The sequence below is a fragment of the Papilio xuthus genome, unplaced genomic scaffold (assembly GCF_000836235.2).
Source record: "Papilio xuthus unplaced genomic scaffold, Pxut_1.1 DF828177.1, whole genome shotgun sequence".
Classification (NCBI taxonomy): domain Eukaryota; kingdom Metazoa; phylum Arthropoda; class Insecta; order Lepidoptera; family Papilionidae; genus Papilio; species Papilio xuthus.
Genome location: NW_013530472.1, coordinates 247,047 through 272,822, shown reverse-complemented (window position 1 = coordinate 272,822; position 25,776 = coordinate 247,047). Strand labels below are relative to the sequence as shown.

The following is a 25,776-nucleotide window of genomic DNA, read 5'->3' as shown; positions in this document are numbered from 1 at the left end:
ACGTTGAGCTAAATTTCAGCACAATTTCTGTTATAATAAATAAAAGATGAAATTTAGTTCTACTTTGTTATTAAATTATTGTGTACGTAATCACCAATAATTAAGAGAACTGCGTCTGCAAATCTAACTAAAAAAATTTAATTAGATCCCTCCATCTATCTACCTGGACTTTCTAGTTGTGGTATTCTGTTAATTTTATAAAATATAATGCCGCGTTTAATAAAAAGGACTACAATATGTTTAGTACAAATGTTTCAGCTAGTCAAATTTCACTGTAACTCTGTATTTTCGCCATTGCAGAAACATATGACAGCTTCAACTATTCCCAACGCGTAGTCCAATCTCATAACAATTTCGCTTTTTTTTAACTACACGCTGACTCCGAAAATGGAACGTCATTTTGAACATGGACTTTGTATGAAATATCCAAACCTATGACTGAAACTTTATTTGCCAAGCGATTGGTACAAAGAGTTTTTACGAATTCACACAAAAATTCATTGTTTAACAGTATGTTCTATTTATAAAGTTTAAATTTCGAATACCTTGTATTGTGTATTTTTATTGACAAGAAATAGCCAATTCACTGTAGTTTCACGACAATTTTTAGATTGAATTTGTTGACACATGTTAATATAATGATACGAAAGCTATAAACGTCTTCGTCGTGTCAAAAGAATTCTATATTTGTATCTTATTGTATTTTATACAATTCATTGGTATTCTTTTTCTATTTTTATAGCAACATAACGACCTGTCGCAATGTGGGAAGATCTTTTGAAATCATATAAGATGTTTTTAACCATCTATATTTATGAGTTTGGTTCGCTTTTATCAAATAAATTATAATGATGTGTGATTCATGTTTTTTTTATCACTTTTACAATTGTCATAAATAAACTAATTATATTGTTCTAAAATTAAGAAATAACTTTGACCGGCTCTGTCCGCTATAACTTGTATTAAATATAAACTTCGAAGAATAAACGTGTATCCACATTGTTTCACGTTTATTAAGTCAAGTCGTTTATCAAAACGAAAACACATCTACTTTTCAAATATTATTGTAGGTCGGAACATTCAATGAACAAAAATTATTTTCCTTCTTTCTCCTTCGCTTCGGTGAGTTATGTTTCATCTAAAATATCCTCAGGCACAAGTACTCTTTGTCTTGCATACAAGTTTTGAAATTACAAATAAAATCTAACGTAATATTAATATAATGATTTTTTTTCATTTTACTTTATCGAATTCCCGGCATAGTTAGACTTAGAAACAAGAATCCTATAAAAATCGTGCTTGGAGAATTAGCGAGAAAAAGTTCGATTGAAAAAAGGCAAACAAATATGATTACCTATTTGGATTTGAAAAGAAAGATTTAGTTCCATAAAAATCAAGTAAGTTAATTTAATAATTACTTCTTATCTCACACAATAATTAAGCAATGTTAGAAATATAATAGGTAATGTTGGAGTTGTTAGGTTTAGGCTGCCTGGATGCCCGGCTGCCTGGCTGCCTGGCTGCCTGGCTGCCCGGAGCAAAGTTCAACATCCAGCAAATGGCTATGTTTCCCGGCGCGTTATTGTTGTTACTGACCGCTTTGTTACTTCAAACAATAAAGAAATTTGTTTGAAAATCTACAACCTCCCGCGTTTGATGTTCTTTTACTGTGCACAGGCTTACCTATAATTAAAAAGTTCGATATTGCTATAACATTAATTGAACTAAACTCACCGCGATACAAATTAAAATTCATTGTAATACGTTTACAAGAGAAGCTAAGTACCGCTACTATAATAGAAATATGTTATTGCTATAACGATTCCTAAGTTCTATGTTAAATAAACATCACAAAATGTTGTCACAAACAACTATTATTTTTAGACATGTTGAAAACCAAATAGTCAACATATGTATATTCTCATATTTTGAGCAATTAACGTTAGAGCTAGTTAGTTGAAGGTACAAAACAGTCGTCGATATTTTAATTGGTCGTCCATTGAACTGATGCAATGCAGCTCGGTTTGGAAAATTGTTTTCCCGATAATTACTTCACACATTTTATTTATTCCATTTGTTTGAAAATATAAAACAAAGAGCAGCTTTCTCCCCCCGCGCGCATCTATACTATACATCTACATATCTACAGTCGAACTTAACAATAGAAAACTAATGTTTGTGTGAGTAATAGGCACATAAACTAAATATGTTGTCTACCACATGCCTAGAAGTTATATGAAATAAATAAAAAAAATATGCTGAAAGTCGATGATGATAGTGTACCATTTGATAAAGGCAGATAGTATGAAGAGTTGATTGCATTTGTAGTGTACTTACGGCAGTCGGGCTCTTCTTGCTGCGACTGGATGAGAAGTGCTCGATGACTTCCCAGTTGGACTTCTTCGGTGCCGGCGTATCTGCGGGCGAGGGGGAGGCCCGGGCGGCTGCGGAGGGGGTGCTGCGGCCAGAATCGTCGCGGCCTTCGGTCGCCGCGGATCGTAGCGACGCACAGCGCCGACCACGCGGCGGGTCCTGATTTAACAAACATTACCGTTAAAAAAATTGCAAACACCCTACTTGTTATTTAATCTTCACATATTCATTGTTATATTTGGGATTGTAATAATCTCTACCGACCTAAATTTGTGGCATTAAACGACATAAAAGAAGGTGGCAAATTTATAACATCTTTGGCTGTTCTTTGCATCTTATTTGTTCAGTTTACCTCCTCCATTGTCAGATTATTACGCAGCTTAGGAAAGCTGTATTCAACGGATAAGTTAAACAACCTAGCTTCATACAGCAAATATGTATTTTAGTGTTTGTCATGACGCGCTCTATATTTGTTTGTTCTGTGTTTGCATCTCGTTTTGTTTTATTGCTGAATAATTCTATATCTCTTAAAACAATATTAAATGCTATCTGGCACACAGTACAACTCAGAAAGGGGCAGATTATGAATGTTCTCCAAACAATTTTATTTACACGCATTTCATATTTGGCCGGTAAATTTCCTAAAAGTGATTAAAATAATGTTGCGTGCTAATAATCAATATGAGTTATTCTCGGCATATAAACAAGCACATAAACAGCATATATACAAGTAAATATAATGTAAATGAGACTTGCTTCAACGAAATGTTGGGTGACCGAGACCCTAATTCGTTTTGTCTAAATCTATTCAAGTTTAATTTAGTTAAAAGCTTTCTTCAAGAAATGCGAGTTTCGTTATCATTAAGCAAGTATGTTTATTTTCGGTTCGCTGACAATTTTTCTACAAGAATACGACAAAATCTTTTAGAGGTACTAAGAAAATTCAATAATAATTCGAAGCTTCAATGCCACATCAACATTTGACATTCAAATAAAGACCTCGTGACACGTGACTTACCAAATTCATTTCGCAGGATTCAGTTTCCAGTTTGAGCGAAATATTTATAAAATGTTTTTAAAAATGACGATTTTTTGTCTATATTTCTTAAATGTAGATTATGTAATGAGTTATTTAACACTGTAATGACTTTGAGTAGTATTTTTTATTGAGTTTCTTCTAAATAATGTAAAAATAATTACGAATAATGCAAATTTTTAAGCTCGCATGTATAATGTAGGTTTTTATTGAGTAACAAACATGGAAAACTACAAATCTTTTGTATTCGGCAGCTATAGAGTTGAGTACGGCTGACTGAGGACGTGCGACAGATAACTTGATCCATCAATGTCGGGTAAATTAAGACGTTTTCCTCAGAGACAACGCGCTGTCTATGTTTAAAATCAGTACATAAAATATGGTTTAGAATGTATAAAGGCTGCATAGAACATGTTGATTCAAAAGTTTTTATGATTTTAATGCCATTATTTTTACATTATTAAAAAAGTACTTAATAAAAAGCTATATGAGATCTAGGCAAGGCTTTACTTAGGCTACTAACTATATATATAGTTAAATGTATGTACATAAGTTATTGTATCTAAGTATACCAAAGTAAGATGAGAGTATCAGTGGCGCAGTTGTTAATCACTTCACTGGACCGGACCAAAATCTCAAAATCAGAGTCCGGGTTCAATCCCCGCCATGAATCAATGTGATTTTCGGTTTTTGAATTTCATATATACATTTGTTCGATGTTTTTAGGGTTTGGAAAAACATCGTGATGCAATCAGCATATGTCGAATCAATCATCAAATACATGTGTGAATTCCACCAACCTGTACTGACGTTGTAAATAAAATTAAATACTATCCTCATTTCAATTAGGTGACATAATAATAAAAGTTCACGTATGTATGTATTTATAAACAAACTGTGTCCATTACAACCGAGATAAAGTTAATGCATGTAATTATCATGAAAAGCAAGAGCCAAGTATTCTGCAATTGTCCTCTTCCAAATCAAAACTCATATCAATTTAGCAAAAGGTTGTTTATGGAACACAAGGATTTGACTTTATTATTAATTTACTATAATTACTAGCGTTTACCCGCGACATCGTCCGTGCGAAATAAAAAAAAAATAGTTGTACGATGTGTTATTTGAGACTATGTTCTATATTTGTGCCAATATTAAATATGTTTAACCGAAAGTTTTATAATTTGATAATGTTTTTGTAGTCAACCTCTATTTATTCCAAATTAGGCTAAAAACTTAAGCATTACATTAATTTTAGATATTATAATTTAAAAATAAATCTAGTGTTATAACTCCTACAGATATACATAGCTCTGTATTAAATTTGCGTAACTTAATTACTTTCAAATAAAACAAGATAATGCTAGATAAGATAAGCATACTTCCACAAACGCAAACAATTTATGTATATGTTCATACATTTGTTTAAAGACAGAAACAATGTAGCAACGAACACTTACTTTTACAATCAGTTTCATCTGCCGAAACTCCTGTAATGTTGTAGTGTTCAGCAGTGAACATCGACGGTTAGGTTAAGTTAGGTTTACACGTCAACGAATGTATACATAAGTATTAAGCTTAATTTTAGATCTTCATTTATTGCTCCTAATATTATTAGTTCAGCGACATTTTGCTTATATCTTTTAGATAGTGAGGCAATATTATTAATAATTACAGTTTTATTCTAGAATTTATTTAGATCAAAAGATTGCATCCTGTATCCATTAAGTAAGAGATATATTTTATTGTACGTTCCCAAAAAAATATTAATTGAATAAGTGATAGACCAATGAATATATATCAATTATGTTTATTATTGTTGGTAAAAGTTTCTTTTTGGAAAAGCGCCAACCATCAAATTGAGATGTAAACATTGTGTTCGTTTCGCGTAACAACTGTGTTAGGCGGACGGACGGTGGATACATTACCTTACGCGAGGAGAAAAGTAAATAGCGCATTTTTGAATATAGAACGAATGAATGAATGAATGAATGACTTTCTTCATTGTGTTAGGTTTAAACATTTTGTATCTGATTGTACTAGTCAAATTGAAAACACTATAGTATTTAGTTCATAAACAATCAGCTACATGTGTAGACGTTACTAGCATTAACAGAGATTTAACTTTATATATTTATAAAGAAAATGGCGGCTGAAAGGTTGCGAGGTATATGGCTCCTGCTATATCTTAGTAGGAAAACGGCTTTGAAGGGAATAAAATAACGGAATGTTAGAAAATCTAGTTTTATGCATTTTAATATGAATATGAAATAAGGTAAATTTAATTTTTATTCATTTTCTATGAAGTCTTAAATTTAATATAACATTATTTATTTTGAACTTAAACAACTTTCATATACTTCGTTTAGTTTTTATCCTGATTGGTTATAACAAATTAAATTATTTAAAATTTCTAGATGTAACAATGCATACAACATTGATTGTAAGTGTTGCTAGCCGTGCAGTCGCGGCACGTCGCTAGTTTAATTATCGATGACACTTAGTATCTATTATATAATGGAATTCATTACTTAAAAAATGTCTCAACTTGCAATATGAAATGTTATTGTGCACTCATCCTTAGGGGCAGTCAATTGAATAACAAAGTTCAACCACGAATACATTTGCCACCTTGATCTGACATTCATCATTGAAATTAGAACATTAAAATTCAACAATAGTGCGCAGACAAACGCATTATCATAGAAGGACACCTTTTTCATATTATTACAATGATGTTATAATAACGAATGCACATAAATATTCTTGTCGAGTTCTTTTTTATTTGTCTTTTCCCGGTCAGGGTTTTCAGCTAATTTTACAGATAGCTTCTACGTTCTATGAAAACCATGAAACCAACGGATTGTATTCATCATCCAAATCTATTTTGTATGTTAGTTGAAATCCATGTTGCCAATATAATTTACAATACAGCTGAAAATCAAGGTAAGTCATATAAATTGGCTGAACAGTCTGCCTGTGCTTACTCACAGGCGTCTTTACTTGAAACTTGAATGTTGTTTTATGAGCAATAAAGAGCAAAATTGAGTGTGAATAGATTCTGCAACGGCGGCAACACTAAATCGCATGATTGGCTCGTAAATTAACCTATACAACGACTCTGTGAACGTTCCCTGTGAGTCGAGTTGCTTTTTGAACTTGGTCGATTGTATATTTTGGGAACTAGAGTACATTTATCCGTTAATTATGTGCCACCAACATATTTTCCAAGTTGTTCCTGCTTCGTAATAATATGTTTACACTTTACGTTTAGAAAATTAATAATTATTTTCCCTTTCAAAACTTTCTAACTTTCTCCAATACTGTGGCTTAAAGGTTGGCAACGCATCTGCAATTACGAAAGTCTATTGGCAGTAGTCGCATCGCCATCTCGACGAATTTAGGTGCGCGCTTGCCACCTTGTCAAATATTTAAAAAATATAATTTTAAACGGATACTAAAAAACATGAAATACTTATTTTGTAAATTCTTGTAAATGCACAAAAAGCATGTAAGGGGAAAACTTAGTGGAAAATTTATAGCTACCGACAAAATAAGATAAAAAATGGTTGGTATAATATATTTTGGACGTCATGTTTTATAAGAAGTGCGTAAGAAGAGCACGAGTAGGCACGAGTCGGATCATTTTAAAATCAAAATAGATCCGTGATCTTGTATGTCACATTACTTATTCGCAATCATTTAAATATTTAACTTGATGGAAAAAAAATGTTTTGCAATTTATGAGTAAATCGCACCTGGTCTTGTGGTTTCTAAGGAGAAGATTTTGTTGATACAAATTTATTATATTAAATAAAAATAAAAGTGTCGAGATTAGTATCTCTGAATTGAAGAAAACTAACATTTCCTTTGCGTAGAGTGAATGTTATTGTTTGTAACTTCAACTGTTTAATCAATTTGCAAGAAATTCTGACAATGAAAAACATTATCTACTGAAGACGGTTAGAAGATTTTAGAGAAATACTTTGTTTTTTTGTTTAATTAAGTTAGTGCCTTAATTAACAGAAATCTTCGTACAAATAAATATTTCAAGACAACAAGGCAGTGCGCCGATAAATAAGTCCGTCGATTTCATTTGTTTTGTCAATAAGGTTGGGATTTTACTTAATCAAAGATCTAATTAAAAGATTCCGACGTTTTGACAAACAAATAAAGTAAAGTAGTAAAAAAATGATATTATTTATAAAGACTAACTTTTATGTGTTTAAAGTTAATTTGTATGAATGTATGATGTATGGCCGAGAGCAATATGTCATGAAACGCCAGAGCCGTGGCGCGCTCAGCTACAGATCGCCCATTAATCAAACAATACAACAGCAATCAAACGCGATTAACGTTATGGTGGCAGTTGACCTTTACGAGTTAACGAATTAAATTCAGATATGTTTACTATTGTACTATTGAAAAATTCCAAATATTTTAAAATTATTTTGATAATAAAATTAACATCTATATAATACGGACGTACGATTTTAAAACTACTAAAGATTTTATGTATCTTAAGATAAATTCAATAAAATTAAAGGACATGTAAATTTTCAGACACGCATATTCCTTAATGATGCCGATAGAAACATATCAGTTTAAATTAATTTAGAAAGACGATCTTTTTGCCACACAAATTTCGTCTTTAAATCCCACCGTTTTAATAAAGACAAAATAGAAGCAACACAATTTTAGCTCAACTTTTTGAAAGCAAATTAAGCGAGAATATTTGATTCTTAGCGGGTGTTTTGTGCGACGCGACTGAAATTGGCCGAATAAAGTCTCATCAGCACAGTACAAGGATCGGTTTATCAGCCCCTAAGGTCCCATTACTTTTTCTATTTAAACGCGATGAATTTTCATTCCATGAACACGTTACTTTCACGTGTTAAATACAAAAACAAGACGAGAAAGAGATATGAACACTGTAACAATGCTGGCCAGCTAATTAGAGCGCGACAGAAACTAGTTGTAGTTCTCTAAATCCCTACGGCGCGACCTGTTCACACAATTATCTGATTCAGCTCCTTACCGCCTCAGAGTTTACGTGTAAATGCCGATAATATCTAACCTATCAATACAATATATGTATCAAATATATTTTTCACATTTTATTTGTTGTTAACCTAACTGATCCTTACATTTCTTAATGGTATTTAAACATTCATTAAATTTAATTGAACTATTTAATTAGCAATTTCGAGAGCAATTTTATTTAGTTTTCAATTTAAGAAACGCGAACTTTTACACCATTTATTTTAACTTGTCACCTTTTTCTCGATTCAAATGTTACTTAGCTAATGTAACATCTGGCAATCCATTGTCTTCCTACTTTTTTTAGTTGAGAGCTTGGTTTAAGTTTTATTTCACTGTAGGGCTCTGCGTCTGTGTCCCGGTGTCTCTCTACACACTAATAAAACGTTTTACTGCAATTTTACGTGGTCGTTGGCACACTGCTATTTCATGAGGAAATGACTCGTAAGGAGTTTCCTAAGTTTTTAGCAAAGTAAAGAAAAATATTTTTCGCTTGTTATGGTTTTGTATACTTCTTTTTAGAAGTAATTTTGGAGTATTTAGCTATAATTTTGTTACTTTACAAATATATATTTATTTTGATTAATTTACAAAATGAATATTTGACTGATCTGCTAAATACAAAACATTATATTATATAAAACCGTGTGCACTGATCACACACACACACACACACAGATGCTCGGAATAATATGGGGATATGATCATTACATGGCTGTGTACCCAATGATAGAATGCTCGATTTGAGCTGTGATTTTATAATATGTTTGGAAAAGGTTTTAATTTCTTAAAGAACAAGGAAAGCTGTACGGAAGACAAGTTATTTTATAAATAATTAATAGGCGATCACGCGGCTAAGGCAGAAACGAGGCGATGATTACAGATTTGTATGAGAGGCAGAGTGGTGGCACACCGAAGTATGTCGTCATTGCGGTACTTATGTTTCGCCAGCAACACTGATAATTAATTCGTTCGTTCATTCATTATAAGTGATGAAAAAGTGCGAGTTGTACAAGAACTGGGAGATATGAAATGATTGATACTTACAGCACTACGTCCGCTGCGGCTGCGGAGGCTGAGCCGCATCTTCCAATCCCTCCTGGATGTCGCCCCGCCCTCGGAACTGAACGAGCGCTTCATCGGATGCGACATACTGATTGTCTATGCACTTACACTAGTCGTGAGCGAGAAGTTTGCGTCCATATCGCACTACGCGCACAAACTCTTAAAACCTACCAAGTGTTCTGATCACTAAAGTTTTTAAAACTTACACTTAATTTAAAACTACTAAGAAGCACATTGTACACGCTACTAATTATCTATTCCTAACAACTACACTTATTTGAGAGAAGATAGTCACAAGAATATGTCACACAGGACCAAAGTTTATAATTGTTTAATGGGAATTTGATATATACACAGAGAAGGACACAAAGTATTTAAAACACTAAAGAGTTAAGGAAACACCAACACGACGAAAGTACCTGGAACAAAAGAAAATGTGTTTATTTAAAACAAACTCTTTCAATTTAGGGGCTACAATATAAGTAAAAATAGCTCTCCTCTTAAATAAAAATTACACCCCAAAAAGAAATAAATAAACACTAAAATAATATAGCAATAGTCAGATTTAACCACCTCTACTTATCTACAATCTAGCGTCAATTTAATCATTATTATCATTAAAAAAAACTTATTAAAATTCGCTAAACACTCAAATCAATTTTTGCTTAAATATTCGAGACTTAATAAGTTCAAGTACAGAAAGTATTTATCCGCGCAGAAGACAGGTACAACTGAAAATGAGACAAACAGTCGAAAACTCGATTTAAAAGTTTGCGCGGGAATATGACGACACCTTAATAAATCCAAAAGTTGCAGGACGCGACGTCACAGAACTTGGCCCCTAACTAAATTATTCGCCTTAGTAGGCATTGGTACTATAAAATTTAGCGAGTTCCTGTCTTTCAGAGTGAGGGAAACTTTTAATTTATAAATTTAAAACGTCGACTCATAAAACGTTTTGTTCTATAATATTTTATATGTTTTTACCCTACCCTTGAATTGTGGTACAATAAGATTTTATAAATAACTCATGCTTCACTTTTAATAAGTCCACAATAACAACCAGACAGAACTAAATTGTGTAAATACGAGTAGACCAATTATCCTCTAAGCTAGCAGCCGCACGATTGCTATTTCAATGAGCAGTCGCGCTAAAATTATACACAAGTTTCTCTAGAACAGCAAAAGCAGAATCGGAGCTATTCGCTTAGGGGAAACAGGGTCTAATTATTTTTTTATGTGAGATAGGAACGATCGATTAATACTGTTGATCTCATAGCATTGGCCTTGGGGTAGGACTATGTAAATTGGCATCGAGCTGTATACCGTTTGGATGTCCCTCAGTCAATTTGGTCCTAGGCAAAACAAACAATCAGCGTTATAACTGAAATTTTTGCCACGATTGAACCTCTGTTTTGGGATTCTATTTATTTAGAATAGTTTCGTTTTATTGTTATTAAAATAAATTGTAAACATTATTATGCAAAAACTATTGATCATGAAATTTAGTGGTAAGAGTTTGATAGCAACTTTTATAATATTAACAAAGCAGTGTTCCCACATGTATGGTGTGTCATGTTTTATGTATATGTAAAATAGGCTTCTTGTGACCTTCTGAGTGATTTTAACATAATTTATAATTGTTTTGTCTAAGTTTGTATAAATTCAAAATTAATGTAACGCTTGTTTAATCTAACGTACTCCTCATTGTTTTCATTTACGGTGGAAACTTTGCACAAGGTTACGCCCTCACAATGGAGCGCCTCTTTATTTCCTTACCCCCATCCCCCTTCCCCTAACTGTCATCCCTCATCATCTTAAATAACAGATTATGACAAGCTCTACTTATCAATTTTGATTACTACAATGATAACTATTAGACCTGATTATTACTCTCTATAACTCTAAATAATATCTTAGTAAGTAATGAATTCTTTATTCCAACACATTTAACGAAAAAAATGTAGTTATACATTTCAAGTAATATTGTGACTATAAAAATATGAAACATCACAAATCCTGTCAACTTACTTCCGGTTGAGTGTGAGAGAAGGGTAACATAAAATATTTCACACAATAAGCTTTTATTCTGACAGCGGTAAAAGCTGTCAGAATAGAGGCAAGTAAATCGGAACTTTTCATATAACTGTTCTCGATCGAGGAAGTATCAGTACTCCAGAGAATGGCGGCATAAAATAATAGTATTTCACCGGTATACAAAACGTGCGATATATTTGTTATAATATTATAAATAATGCATTCTATTCCTATACAAAAGGCACAGAAATCTAATTTGCTGCATATTTTGTTTTGGTAGATTTACAGCAATTAAATCTTTTTTTTGTTATACTTATCACTAATTGTGTTCAAGATTGTATTCGAGACTGGTCATGGCATAAATGTTAATAAATTGATTATTAACATTAGGAGTTTATCGTATATGGAACCAAACGAAGAATACTTCCGACGATCGCAATTTTTTTTAATTTAATGGCGACTTTATGTCAGGCATTCGGCCTTTTTCTCTTTTTATTATATGTTTGTATTATTATTTATATAAATTAAATTGACATATTTTTTAAAACTGCATATATTTTCGTTAACATTTAGAAACAGTCGTTTTACTTCTTTGCCTACAAGTAGTTTTCAATACAAAGGCCGCTTTATTAACTTGATAAGCTATGCTTAAAAGTATAATTAAAATTGCCGTGCATCTGAGAACCTTGAGTTACTTTCTACGTCATCTCACGAGATAACAAAGAGCTTATGAACTCTAAATAATTTTCCAGCAAAATCGCTTCTAGTTAGGTATTTCCGAAGCTTTAATGTATACTATGTTGGTCCAGCTAAAGAGTTTTAACGAGGTAAGGCGGGCAGGGCCGAGTTCCTAAGAAATCTGATTTACATTCGAACTTCCGATACCTACTTTTATTAAAGTTTATAATGAAAGTACCTTGTCTAGTTGCCATAATAATGTCTCACTATTTACTAATATTACTACAATATTCTAGACTACTACACAACATCTACTAGTTAAATTTATTAGTATATTAGGAATCCAACAACTAAAATTACAAAATTACCATGGTAACAGTGTATCTGCTAAGAAAAGCGAAAATGTTTGTATACAAAAAAATGCATACGTCATTAATATTGCAGACAAGCTCAGAAATGAAAACAAAATCTAGCCCTTGACACAGCAGCGGCGGCAGCTGGCAGCGGCTTCGAATCGATACGCAGCGCAATGCGGCTCGCGGCTTGCGGGGCTGTGCACACTGAGCATATGGGACTTTCTCTATATTAGACACATTTAACTCGTAGTTGAACGTTTGAAACTTGGCATTTTTCTACTCTTTGAGCGAATGAACATCGAATACTCCAAACTTGCACACGGCGACGTACAAGACAGGCGGGTACGTAACTATGCTTCGGTTTTAACGACGTTAGGAGATAAATAGATTAATAGGACATCCTGTGTCATGTCTCCCGGCGACGACCGCAAACACGATGTCGCTGACAATTTTGATTTTATTAAATTTCGTAGAGTATTCCCTGTACTACGTGCAGATGAAGGAAATGATGACATCGGTAGGGTAGGTTTCCACTCTACACACACTTGTGTTTTAAACACATTGACTTTATTTATTTAAAGAACGAATGTTATTAAAAATATTAGTGACATAGGTTATGTTTATGGCTTTATGAAGTTCAAAAAGATGAAAGCGCAACAGGGTAATCAAAATTCGTGGTGTAACGCTATGGCGGCGCGTAGGGAAAAGTCATTTGTGTGAGCAACGTCGCTCTTGCAAATAGACCGCCTCAAAAATTTGATTATTTTCGCTGCAATGACATTTGCTCAGATGCAGGAAACTATATTTTAAACATGTGTACAATATAGTGCTGTCGGTCGCATTCAAATTACATTGTAATCCACGCTCAATGGGATAGCGCTACTGAACTTGTACTCATAGTTTCCGCAGCTGTAGGCTTAAACTTTGTTAGCCACTTCTGTAACATAGTTTGCGGCCATAACTATATTATAATTGTCGTCGGAACACCTCAACGTTTCCCTTTTACGAAATATAAGGTGCCTCTTTATAATATAACAATCGAACAACAGATAAATAACTTTAGATGACTAAACATAATTGAAACCAATCGAGGTGCTTACATATAGTGGAAATGTAAACAGCTATCGAATTTCTCAGAATGCATAATTTACCTAAATTCATGGTTATAAGGTATGCACCATCGATACAAGTCTCACCAATTTTCCTGCGCGTCATCAAACTAATTCGTATAATGGTGGACGCACGTAGCCGTCGTTATTGTGTCGGGATATATTTAATAACGAATTGTTGACAAAGCGCTTTGGACTGCACTTGTTTATATAAAACTATATGCTTTAACAGCTAAGAAAAATATGTGAGCACACAAGTTATTATTATTTAGTTATAGCTTATATACGTTTCTTTATAAATGTACTAAATATATCAGAATTACAAAGTTACATTATATTTCTAGACGAAGAATTCTTTTTTATTACAAACTTGTTAAGGCTACAAGCTAGGTAATTTACTTTCTCGTATGTAATTTATTTACATTAATGATGGATTTCTTTATATAAGAAATAAAATAAAAAGGCAAACTATTCCGCTAGAGGGAACTCATGATATAATAATAAAATATTAGATGTTAAAGAATTGCTCTGAAAAAAAGCTTACCCGCGAACTTTTATGAACAAGATAAAAGCTAAGTAAAAAGCGTATCCTCCGTTAATAATATCCGATACAATTTTATAAATCCATTAGTTACAATGTACTGAAACTAAATCAATTTTATATTAACATACTAGTACAGATTTTGGAATACCTATTTTCTTGACATTTGTGACAGGATCTATCCAATAGTAATTTAAAAAGTACTAGTTGTCGCCGCCGTGTGCGTGTACGCGAGGGATTACAAACCTACTGTATATGCGTATAAACTTTCATACAAACAGTCAAACTGTTTCCTAGGAATGTATTAACGAATATTGTCATTTAAAAGATACCTCACAAATGTTTAATTTTTTTTCGTATGATTTATTATAATTAAATCAGATATTAATTATAGTTAAAAAAATCATAAATATAATGAACTGCAACATAAGAATCATATCGGTATTTCAAATCGAATACTATAAGGCTTCAATACCGATTTCTTTTATTTTATCGCTAAATTTTCCTCCTTATTACACGATAAAAAGTAACTTTGATGAAACCAGCGGCCATTTCAAAGTGAAAAGGGAAACCGTAATGTGACGTAATCTATTAGAAAAGTTTAATCGAACTCATTTAAAATATCAATGGCCACTTACAATGATCTTAACGGAGATTTAATTATCGCTTCATTTAACGATTACATAATTTAGCGAGTATCAGAAATTAGTCTTATTTTGGCATCCTTTCTTTATTAAAAATAATTAAAAGTGAAGTATATTTTGCTCAATTTATTTTTATATGTTGATATGAAACTAAGTTTTAAATCTTAATTCATTAACAAAAATGAATTCAGAAACAAGCTTAAAAAAGTGAGGGTAGGGGGAGGTCGCAATGAGACTTAATGATCACCGACCGTTAGTTTTACTGCTACATACATACATATGTTAACACCGACGCGTTCTACGCTGCGTAGCAAGCTACGCTTCGCACACTTAGTCTGCTACGAACATTTTTACATTTCATTTTCATACGCATAATATACAGGTACATGACATAACAGAAATTACTTAGTTAATTTACCTCATTTCCGTAGTATTTTTAATTGAAGACGAAAACTTTGTTACAACTTTATATGATATTCATTGTTTTCTATAAGATAATATCATGGCCTAAAAGGAGGTATATTATTTGAAGGTACATAATAATTTTCAGCGGTATGTGCACAGAATGAGTGATGAGACAAATACATTAACGATACTCGGGCATGGAATATTTCACGATCATGAGGTAAGGAAAAATTTGTCATTAAAAATAAATATTAATTTACCGCTGAATAAACTTAGCTGAAAGTTAAATAATTATTTACGCAACGAAAATGGCGAGCTTGCAATCATACCAATGAATCACGCATCACGCGATGGTCGGGGGCGAGCGGGAGGTGCGCTGATGCGCAAGGGCGGCGGTGTTGCTTTGTGAAGGCGCGCGAGCAGACGACGGCCTCGGGTGCCAAAATCAATGTTATCAGCTTTGGTATTAATATCTTCATTTCATTTATTTATTGGAAAGTTTGGAAATATATGAAGTACCTAATTTCATCACATAATCTTAACTAAAGTCGAGTACCGAGTGCTTTTGTCCAGTACCGTTAGAATGTAACCAGTATCTCACCAGTTCGTCTATATGCCAGTGTGTATTCCATTTTGACTGCCGCCTGTAGCTATATTGACTTGACAGATTTTAAAATGATTTTAATATTTTTCACACTTGAAAAATATCGTATTCTACCAGGGAATCTTATAAAGACATTTGGACTCTCCGGTTATTTAAATCAGTATAACCACTTTTAGTCTGTTTAAGGATGATTGTAACATGTCATAAAGATTTTAAAAGTGCCAATATCTACAAAATAGTACACAAACATAATATTTACCGCGTTTGGCGACGAGCCAGGACGTTAGTGGACCGTAACGCAATCGACAGAGGATTTATATTGTGTGTAAACAAACGCACATCTATGCTTACTTGTTAAACTCTGTCACCACGCACTGATTGCATCCAAATACACACAAAGTAAACAGAATTTTTTAATATTTAAATATAATAACATCAAGACTTTTCTTTTGGAATAAAATCTTGATTATTAGGGATGATACAATCAATAAGTATTCACTAATATTAGGAATTGATATAACTCTACATAAATGTATTTTTGAAAATGCTTATTTCTTTTCCATTTATTAATTACATTTTTTTGTAGTGTTTCGTTTTGATTTTCAAATACGACAATCAATAACTTGGAAAGAAGTTAATTATTGAACGAAGCCCTTAAAATTGTGGGTCAAGGTTTTTAACGTCTATAGGTAAAAAACCTTTTTTCATACAACCTGATGATATAAAAATAGAAATAACTGTGACGAGCCTTCCGCGCCCACGATTTGCCTAGGAATGCTGATTCGATTCCAGTTAAATGTGCCAACGCGCCATTACAACAGACAATGTCGACTAGTAGTCAATCGCTCCTGGCCATGGTTGGACATAGAAAAACTAAAGATATTTTAGTACGTTACAAAACAAACGTATACTGTTTCATTTGAGTTACGTTTATCCGGGTATTTTGTAAGAGAGAACCTTAAAAGGTCTTTGATGATACATTAATGTAAGCAGGCTCGAGGCTTTCAAAAGGGTTAACCTAAGTTGTAATTTTCACGTTCAAAGACAACTGAAATCCCTATCACTAGCACAGTGTTGGCAAAAGATATGAGAAAACAATATCCGACACCTCGCCTTTACTATACAACTAGTAGGTACGTAACCTAACAGCTAAAAACAGCTAACAACAATTTTGGACTATGACGAGGTCTTGATAATTGATATGTCAGTTTAATTAATAACTAGAAACGTGATCGATTACGTTAACTTAAAACGCAATATTTAGAAAATGTTATATCACAATGTATTGCTGCATCGTTAAGTCCAAAGTGCGGGCGCGTGTATTGCTCACTAAGTGTCTATTTCCACTTAGCATACATCCGAATAATTCTGCCACATGAGATTGTCATGTTGAATGTTGTTACAGTCATGCCGTGTATATGGAAATAAGACACTCCATATAAGATGTGGGCAGAAGGAGGCTCGCCGTTAAGTGGAAACCGGGTCTAATAGGGCGGTATATGCAGCGTCTTCAGAAGCTGATTCTATCGACTTGCAACTGCCTAGCGCAAGTGTTATCGTATTATAATACATTCATTGAATTTGGAAATATTCTAATGTTCATATTCTATTTAGTAGATAAATTGTAAAATAACTATAATCATATCACTTTGATCCTGATCTGACGTGAGAAATATAACTGTTTGCACGTTTTGTGTTTTGTTTAATGCTTCGGACAATGCAACTTGCTAATCTACCTACCTAACATTAATTAGTACGCTTTAATATAAACATGTTTTAATTGAAAGTACAAATTGAGTCGTAGAAACTTTAGAAAAAGCTAACAAATAAGACAACGACTAATTAGATCCATCTCATCGCTCAATTAAAGACATTGACTAGACTTTAAAAAGAAAACTAACGATCTTTTATTTTCTTGTTTGTTGTTGAAAATCTACGACTCGCCTTTAGATGTGTTTTTGTTGTTTTTGTTTTTAAGACTTTTTATTTAATACCCTAATTAGTTTATTTTATTTTTTAGTTGATGATAAACATTATTTCTCGCAGTCGAACCTTTTATTTGATTCAAATCTTTTAAATGATTAGGCAAATTCATAAAATATTATTATACAAAGACAATATAACCGCAGTATTTTGCTCCTGAATTAAATAAGAAATAGAATGTCAAGATGGTTTGCAATAACAGCAGAGAGCAACATCACCGGCTCTAAGCTTCCTGCAATACAACTAAGTGGCCACTGCAGCGCCTCCGCCAACAAACAGTTCATAAAATTACTGCGCTCCCTTTGAATATCTCTTGGCCACAATGAAAACATATCACAACAGTACCATGAAATTGTGAATTATAAAAGAAGTATAATAATGTGATTGAAGCAAATGATTTTATCTTCATTATACGTAAAGCTTCAATACACATACTCAAATTGTTGGAGAGTTAAGGTGTCTCACATTAATGCGAAATACGCGAAAGCTTTTATTTATATACTTGTTTCAGAACGTCGCATCTTACAGCCGCTGTTACTCCGGGTAATAAATACAAAATGTCCGAATGAAGCCCTCAAAATTACTCTGCTCAGCTCTATTACAAATTTTCTTATATTCTATTCAAATTTACTATCCTATAATATTTCGTCCTATTTAGTTTGTGTTCAAGAAGATTTATATTATTTGTAGTTTGTAGCAAAATTCAGTTCCAATGAACAAAAGTCATTTACTAATAAAGAGGTTACACATAAAAGCAATTGACTTTATTGATGGTAAAATTGAAGACGATAGCTAACTAACTTGTAACTACAGAAGTGACCTGAAACATAACGATCTGTAGAGTGCGCCCTCGCGCCTTCATGCCCTCGCGCCCTCGCGCCCTCGCACCCATCTCTTTAATAAAGAAAAGGACTGTACAAACAATAATTTCCTTTTTCTTTAGCTTCTGTATACATATAATACCGCTCCCTCCTAAATTGAACATCGGTAAGATAAATAAAATTTTATGAAAACGCTCAAAGACAATATCTATTAAACCCAACATTATATACACATATGCAGTCATATGTAGAAGTAGGAATAAAAACAAAATGCAGATAAGATTCACGGTAACAGATGAAACAGGTGCGATGAATGATTGAGGATGATTAATGATTAACGCCGCCTGCCCTCACCTTGATAACTGACAATGAAAGCCTTTTAACGTCATTAAAATGATGTGAAACCATCTGGTTTAAGATATTTATTTAAAACGAAGAAAAAAATCGAAAAAGATGGTAAAGGCGTCCACCTCGCCAAAACGGCTAAGTGAACGATAGACATACGCAATAAGTTTACCATCGCGGTATTATTTCAATTTCTTAATGCGTCTCCCAAATAAGTATCTGTATACTTAAAGGTTAACAGACATAAGAAACTGACCAGAGTTAAACTCCAGACAGACTCCAGAAGAGACAGTTCCTCGTAAATGCGAGGGACTGAATGCCAACCTCCGCCGTCGGAGAGTCTAATGTGGCTCAGAAGAAAAATAAGAAAGCCTATTGTCAAAAGCTGCTTATAGGACCATATCGCATGTTTTTTTATGAATTAACCAAAAGGGTATTCATAGGTTTAAGTCGTTCGTCTGTACATTAAAAACATTTACTTCAATTTGTATTAACTGCGAAATGGATAACTAAAATCTCAAATTATTAAAAAAACTATTGAGGGTTGTGTTTCATAGAAATATCAAACCTTGATATTGTATTTTATGAATAAGTCTAATAAAATATGGAGCGAAAACTTTAAAATAGTTTTTGGTAGGAATTTTGTTACACGATAATAAATATATCTGTTTTTTGCCGACTTCAAAAAAAGGATCAATTCGTCTGGATGTTTTTTTTATACCCAATAACTCAGCTCGATCCGTATTTATTTAAGTATCTATCAATTTTGAAAACGGACCAAAAAACATCTTTGCGAATGTTAGGTAAGGCTTTAAAATATTTAAATCGTTACCATGAAGTATTGCAACCGCCATTTATCCGTTTTGTAATGGTAACGCAGTTTCCGCGAGGACCGTCGCCCGTCGGAGATATACTCGTATCTCACATCGCAACATTACTCAAACTTGAAGAAAAACTGAGTAAATGCTCTTCTTATTGCTTACTTTTACTTTTTTCGTTTCAAAAATTTAAATTTTTTAAATAATTAAGAATTAAAAATTTTAATTTTAATTATTTAAAAATAAAAAATTTTAATTTTAAATTATTTCAAATTTACGACCGGTGAATACTAAAACCCGCATCCGTCGCGAATAAAAAAAAATATATTTGTAAAACATAATTGAAATTTTGAAAGTAAATTAAAAAAAAAACTGTATATCCCATTGAACAGTAAATAAAAAAATATTTGGAAAAAAATCCAACATAAAATAATGCCAAAAGTGAAAAAAAATTAATTAATTTGAAAAAAAAAAAATTGTCAACGTGTATGTGTGTTACTTACCTAAGAAGATGGAAACGCGCGAAATACACCGGTAACTTGGGATGCACAGAGAGAACACCCGCTCAGGTCGGCGGACGGCACGCGAATCCGTCGCGGCGGCCCGTGTCTCGGCTCCCGTGAGCGGGGGAGGCGTCCCCTTTAATCTGTTGCGTCGCGCATGAGCAATTCATCTCATTATCATAGGACGAATCTTGTGGAAACTGCACCCACTTGTCCGCTACTCTCCGCCATACTTCGAATTTTCCGACGTTACAGCAGCACTGAACATTCGATTGGTGACGTCACTAAGCTTTCTAAAGGTTGCGTTGTAGCTTTTATGCATTTAGGAATATTCTACTAATGATGAAATGTTCAGTCTAGAACATATAATCTTCATATTTCATGATTAGAAAAACAAATTAAGCATAAATATCCTTAAGTAAATGATTTTATTTATTAATCCACACGCTTGGATTGAGTCATCTTTGTTAAAAATATTTTCAGTCGAAAATTTCGGATACGAATAACCGCTAGAACCATAGGTAATTCTCGATAATTTTACGATGTTTCTCAACTTACTTAAATATTATTCTATTATGTTTCAACAGTTACCCGTGGGTATGGAGAATATGTACATTGAAATCGGCTGTGTAAATTACTTTCGTGTAAAGGCTAGTCTTTGTTGAACTTGTATTGACGAATTTATAATTGATTCCATTTAAGTTATGCCGCTTATTTAATATGTACTTAGCCGTGAAACTTGCATATTGTCATATTTGTTTCGACAGAGAGGGTAAACACCCTGTGTAAGTTTGAAAGAAAAATATCACGAAAACTTAGTAACACGTACGTAGGTATTCATGTAACAGGTGAGGTGGGTTCGATTCATCGGCGACCGAAAGTATTAAGCAAACTTTCTGGAAACTTTAGCTCAGCTTATTTGAGGTGTGTTACTGATATACTGCTTTACATTTGATAACTATTTCCACACATAGCAGTTAGCCGTGCCATCCTAGCCGTGCGCCGTCCTTTCATGAACTGCGGCGACAACGATTGCTTTACGTGGTAAGGTGGAATACACTTTTACAATAAAAGCTTTTTATATGGTTTTAAATTATTTAGAACAAATGAATTTGCAAGAGTACGTTTGTTAATCCCCAAACACACTTTCCAAATTTAAGTTTACCTTAATCTTGGTAATGTACAACGATTCGACGACAAAATAAGCCCCGATGGGATACTACTCCGCGCCCGGTTTTCATCAAAGGATCAATCTCGGGCAGATCCAATTTGTTAAACATTTCTGATGGAGGTTTGAAGAAGGTCAAATAAAAAAAACACTAACAGTTGTTTACAATATTTTACGTAATACGAATATTACGTATAAAAATAAGTAGCAACTAAATTAAGATGTATATATAATCTTTAAAAAATATAAATAATAAATAGTATTATTTTAAGTTTATACTATATGTTATGTACTTTAGGTACATACAAGTCGTCGTGGTGGTGGAATTTAAATGTAATCTAATAAAGTTCTTAGAATCGTTGTAAAAGTACCTAAGAACAGAAAGATTTTTACCTGTGTTGTGCGATTCCTCGTACAATGAAATCTGATACTATTAGGTATGTAGATATAATCGTGAGAACGTGCTAGACTTGTTAGTCTTTTGTTTGAGAAGGAGCTTTTGCTGAATGACGTCATTATGTATATCTCTATAGATTTCAATGAACTATGAAGACAGGTATATATGTATGTAGTTATATGTATTGATATTACTGCAAGGATTTCATCACAGCTATGGGACGAACGAATATTGTATGTCTTTGGAATAGGGAATATATACATATTGCTGGTGAAACAATGTTTCTGACCAGTAATTGTGTAGAATATGGAGCAACTGTACATAATGATATACTCTTATATTAAAATTACACAAATATTAGGTATTCAACATTCATATACATTAATTATTTTTTTTAATAACTAATGCGATAACTGACAATATCATAACTGTATCTACAACTGTATCCTAGGCATTGTAATGCCGAACAGTTAGTGGACAAATATGATCCTACTAAAATATAACAACAAGAACCACTGACTTCATTAATCAATGGAAAAAACGTTTGATTAATATTCGGTAACATTGTGATGATAAGGCGATTGCATGAGCGATGCGACGCGGCGACGGAGTGCCACCAATCGTACCATTTATCTCATCATAAACTAGATAATGCCATACCATAGATGCCATACCGTTACAATGCATCAAATATATGACGAATCACGTTATTTAGTACTTTTAATATGTTAAGCTCTTCAGCAAACAGTTGCAACTTTTAACAGTGCATCCCCACTGTCGTAAAACTTGCATTATAACAATATTGCCCTCTCTCTCAAACACTCGTGTCTCCACGCCATTGCTAGATATGTATGAACTTGAGTTGATATCTTTGTCATGGTACACAATTTTTTTTGTTAAAATACATAATAAACGACTCATTGAGATTAAAATTCTTAAAAAATCATATAAAATTTCACAAAAACTGTTCTCTTTCAACGAAAATTAAAATGTCAAACATATATACCGTTTTTTAAATAAAGCAAAGGAAATTGCAAAAGCTTAAGCACATTCGAGCGCTCACTTCCGTAGCGTTTGAAATCAAAATGTCAATGTGAAAACACATCGAGCTGCGGATACCAAATTACCATATGATCGGCTCCTCTCATTCCCTCTCGTTCATAAAATTACATTTTACTATTTATTGCTTTATTATTACATCAAATGTGAAATCTCCGATACAACAATTACATTGACAAGTTTGAAAATATTACAAAGTAATAATAATATAACATAATGTAATAAATTAAACTTGTTTCAGAAATATTTATTATGATCGCTTTATAAAACATGTCATAAAAGAAATTTAGGTAATTGGCCCAACTAAACCTAGGGGCCAAATTAGCTAACGCTATCATAAACGTAATCAATTACAAGCTATATTAGAAAAAAATAAAGTGAAAGTAACTTGTGTCAGAATGAGCCGCAATCTATAATAGAATTTTGTAATTTGTGTGCATCTATAGAACATTGTTAAGTGGACACCGCTAAAAGTATTCTACGCAAAGTGACTGTTGATAGTGGACAAGCTGCGTGTACGAAAAGCGAGAGAAAAAGTTTAGTTTAGGCCAACGTATGATGCCGCCGCCATAAATAACCACAGTAATTTCGGTGGAAACGAGCAATTAATAAGTGTCCGTTACCGCATACGAGCCGATGTAAGTTTACCTTTTATTCGGTAGATGGAATTTAAAACATTCTTCTATCGATAGTTTTAAAAGAAAATAAAACAAAATTATTTTTATTCGCCTTGAAAAATGTTTTCTTATATAGGGTATTGACATTGCTCCATATAAACTTTAACGATGTAAATTGAGACGAGCTTATCTGTGCCGGCGCTGAGCTGCTGTAAGAGAGGCGCTGCTATCGCGGCTAATTCTATCTGAATATACATACATATGTAAACCCAATACATAGTGAAACAAGGATATCTGACCCGGTTACATGGCTTGCTATCCTTGTTAATTCGGTCAGAAAATGACATAAGAAAGAAACATGAAAGACAGCTACAGCTATGACTGGACATTGAGACACTTTGTGGACGCTAACAAGGTAGTGCTAAAGAACTGTCATAATTTTGTTAAACTTATGTCCATCGGACAGATAACTTTGTTTGCATATTATGTTCGTTTTTTGAAGTTTATTATTTTATTATCTAGTAATTCAAAAGTATTATTCTAAAAGATTTACTTCAGTTGTGTTTAGTAATTATTAAAGGAACCGTTCAATAGTTTTGGCGCGGATTAGTAGTTCCGCTTTCCGCCGATGGATGACTCTGTCATTAAAATGCATTTTAAAACTGATTTTATGGATCGCTGTAATTTATTCAAAATATATAGAGAAAGTAAAAGTAGAAACATGTTTTTAGCCGGCATATGCTTAAATTCTGATAAAACAACAAAAACAATGATTACATTTTTATTTCTTAAATCGTGTTATCAAATAATTAAAAAAAATAGTATATCAAATTTGTAATTATATTAAAAAAAGTTATTGTGAACATGGATAGTGTACGTGCATTGCTTAGAATGAAAATACATTACTTTCATTTTTTTCTCTCTGTCCACAAATGCACGTTTGATCCGATTAATCTCCAGAATGGATGAACTGATTTAGTCGGGACTTTCGCTGGTAAATAGGTGCGATAGTCACTTAAGTAACTTATAATTTCGCGCTGACGAAGTGGAAGGCAATAGTTAGTATAATAAATAATAAAATTATTAAAAATCTTTTTCGCCAAAAAATAAACTTTCTGGTTTCATTGGATAGTTCATTATAAAAATACAGATTTATGTTTTGTTTTGAACAGAGTCCGACGTTAGTGTTATAAAAAACCAAAGTCGGAATTTAAAAGAAAAATTCTGAGCCTCGCCGGGATTTTCCTCATCTCTTTGATGCGCCGCTGGCATAATTCCTTTTTAACTTCATACTATCTTCTTATTAGTGCGATCTTTTCTTTTAACAATACACAGAATTAAGGATTAGATTTTTCACTTAATAAAAACATAAATCAGAATGCAGATATTCGAGCCTTCGAACATGCAATCAGATGTGCGTATCCTCAACCAGTAGGCTAGTGTCACTTCAGAGATTATATTGTTATTGTTGTATTTATCGGACCTTGGGTTGAGACGAGGCGCAGTTATCGCGGTTGTGTAACAAGTAACAGACATGGTTTTAAAGCCAAGGTCCGAGTAATTGCTAAGACAAATTCTTCTTATTGGTCACAGTACATAAATAGACAAAAACAAAAGCATTCAGTGAAACAGCCGCGAAGCGACGCGACGCGACGCGACGCGACGCGACGCGATGCGAGCCGAACGCCGGAAGATTAGTTCAATAAACACTATATAACTTTGAAATAACTTTTCACAATCCGGTCCTGATTGAAGTTAACCCGACAACATATATACATATACATATAAATAAGGAAGAACACACACGAAATAATTTGAATTTGGTGAATGTTGAATAAGGTAGATATGTTATTGATTGATAATCGGTGTTTGATAAGTCAATCATAAGCTTAAGAGTACAGATATGATTGATCTTATCTTCAACATTATATGCATTAGGTTTATTTATGTATAACAATATCTGTACCGAATTGTGAACGGTCACAAAGTCACTATGACACATTGTTGATAATTTTAATTAAACTTATTACATGATGCACATATTGTGCACTCAAACTATTACAATCACATTATTAAGATAAGAAAGCGACTTGTACTTATCTAATTTACAGATCTCCAATCACCTTCAGTGAGAAGAGAGGCTCTTTTAGCGAACTGATTTTTTTTATATTGTTAAT

At 33.0% G+C, this 25,776-nt stretch overlaps 1 protein-coding gene across 2 annotated transcripts in view; it reads right to left on the bottom strand.

Moving 5' to 3' along the window:
* The window catches only part of LOC106113903 (adenylate cyclase type 6), an 85,786-nt gene that overhangs the window by 58,130 nt on the left and 1,880 nt on the right, over positions 1 to 25,776 (bottom strand). Inside the window, exons 1-3 of one of the 2 annotated variants that reach the window (XM_013306961.1) lie at positions 20,359 to 20,418; positions 9,497 to 9,933; positions 2,338 to 2,532 (exon numbers count right to left, since the gene is read on the bottom strand). In XM_013306961.1, the coding sequence (XP_013162415.1) occupies positions 2,338 to 2,532; positions 9,497 to 9,601 (300 nt within the window). In that variant the 5' untranslated portion in view covers positions 9,602 to 9,933; positions 20,359 to 20,418. Of the gene's footprint in view, positions 1 to 2,337; positions 2,533 to 9,496; positions 9,934 to 20,358; positions 20,419 to 25,776 lie in introns of those variants that run through there. The other variant, XM_013306962.1, reaches the window with a different exon arrangement.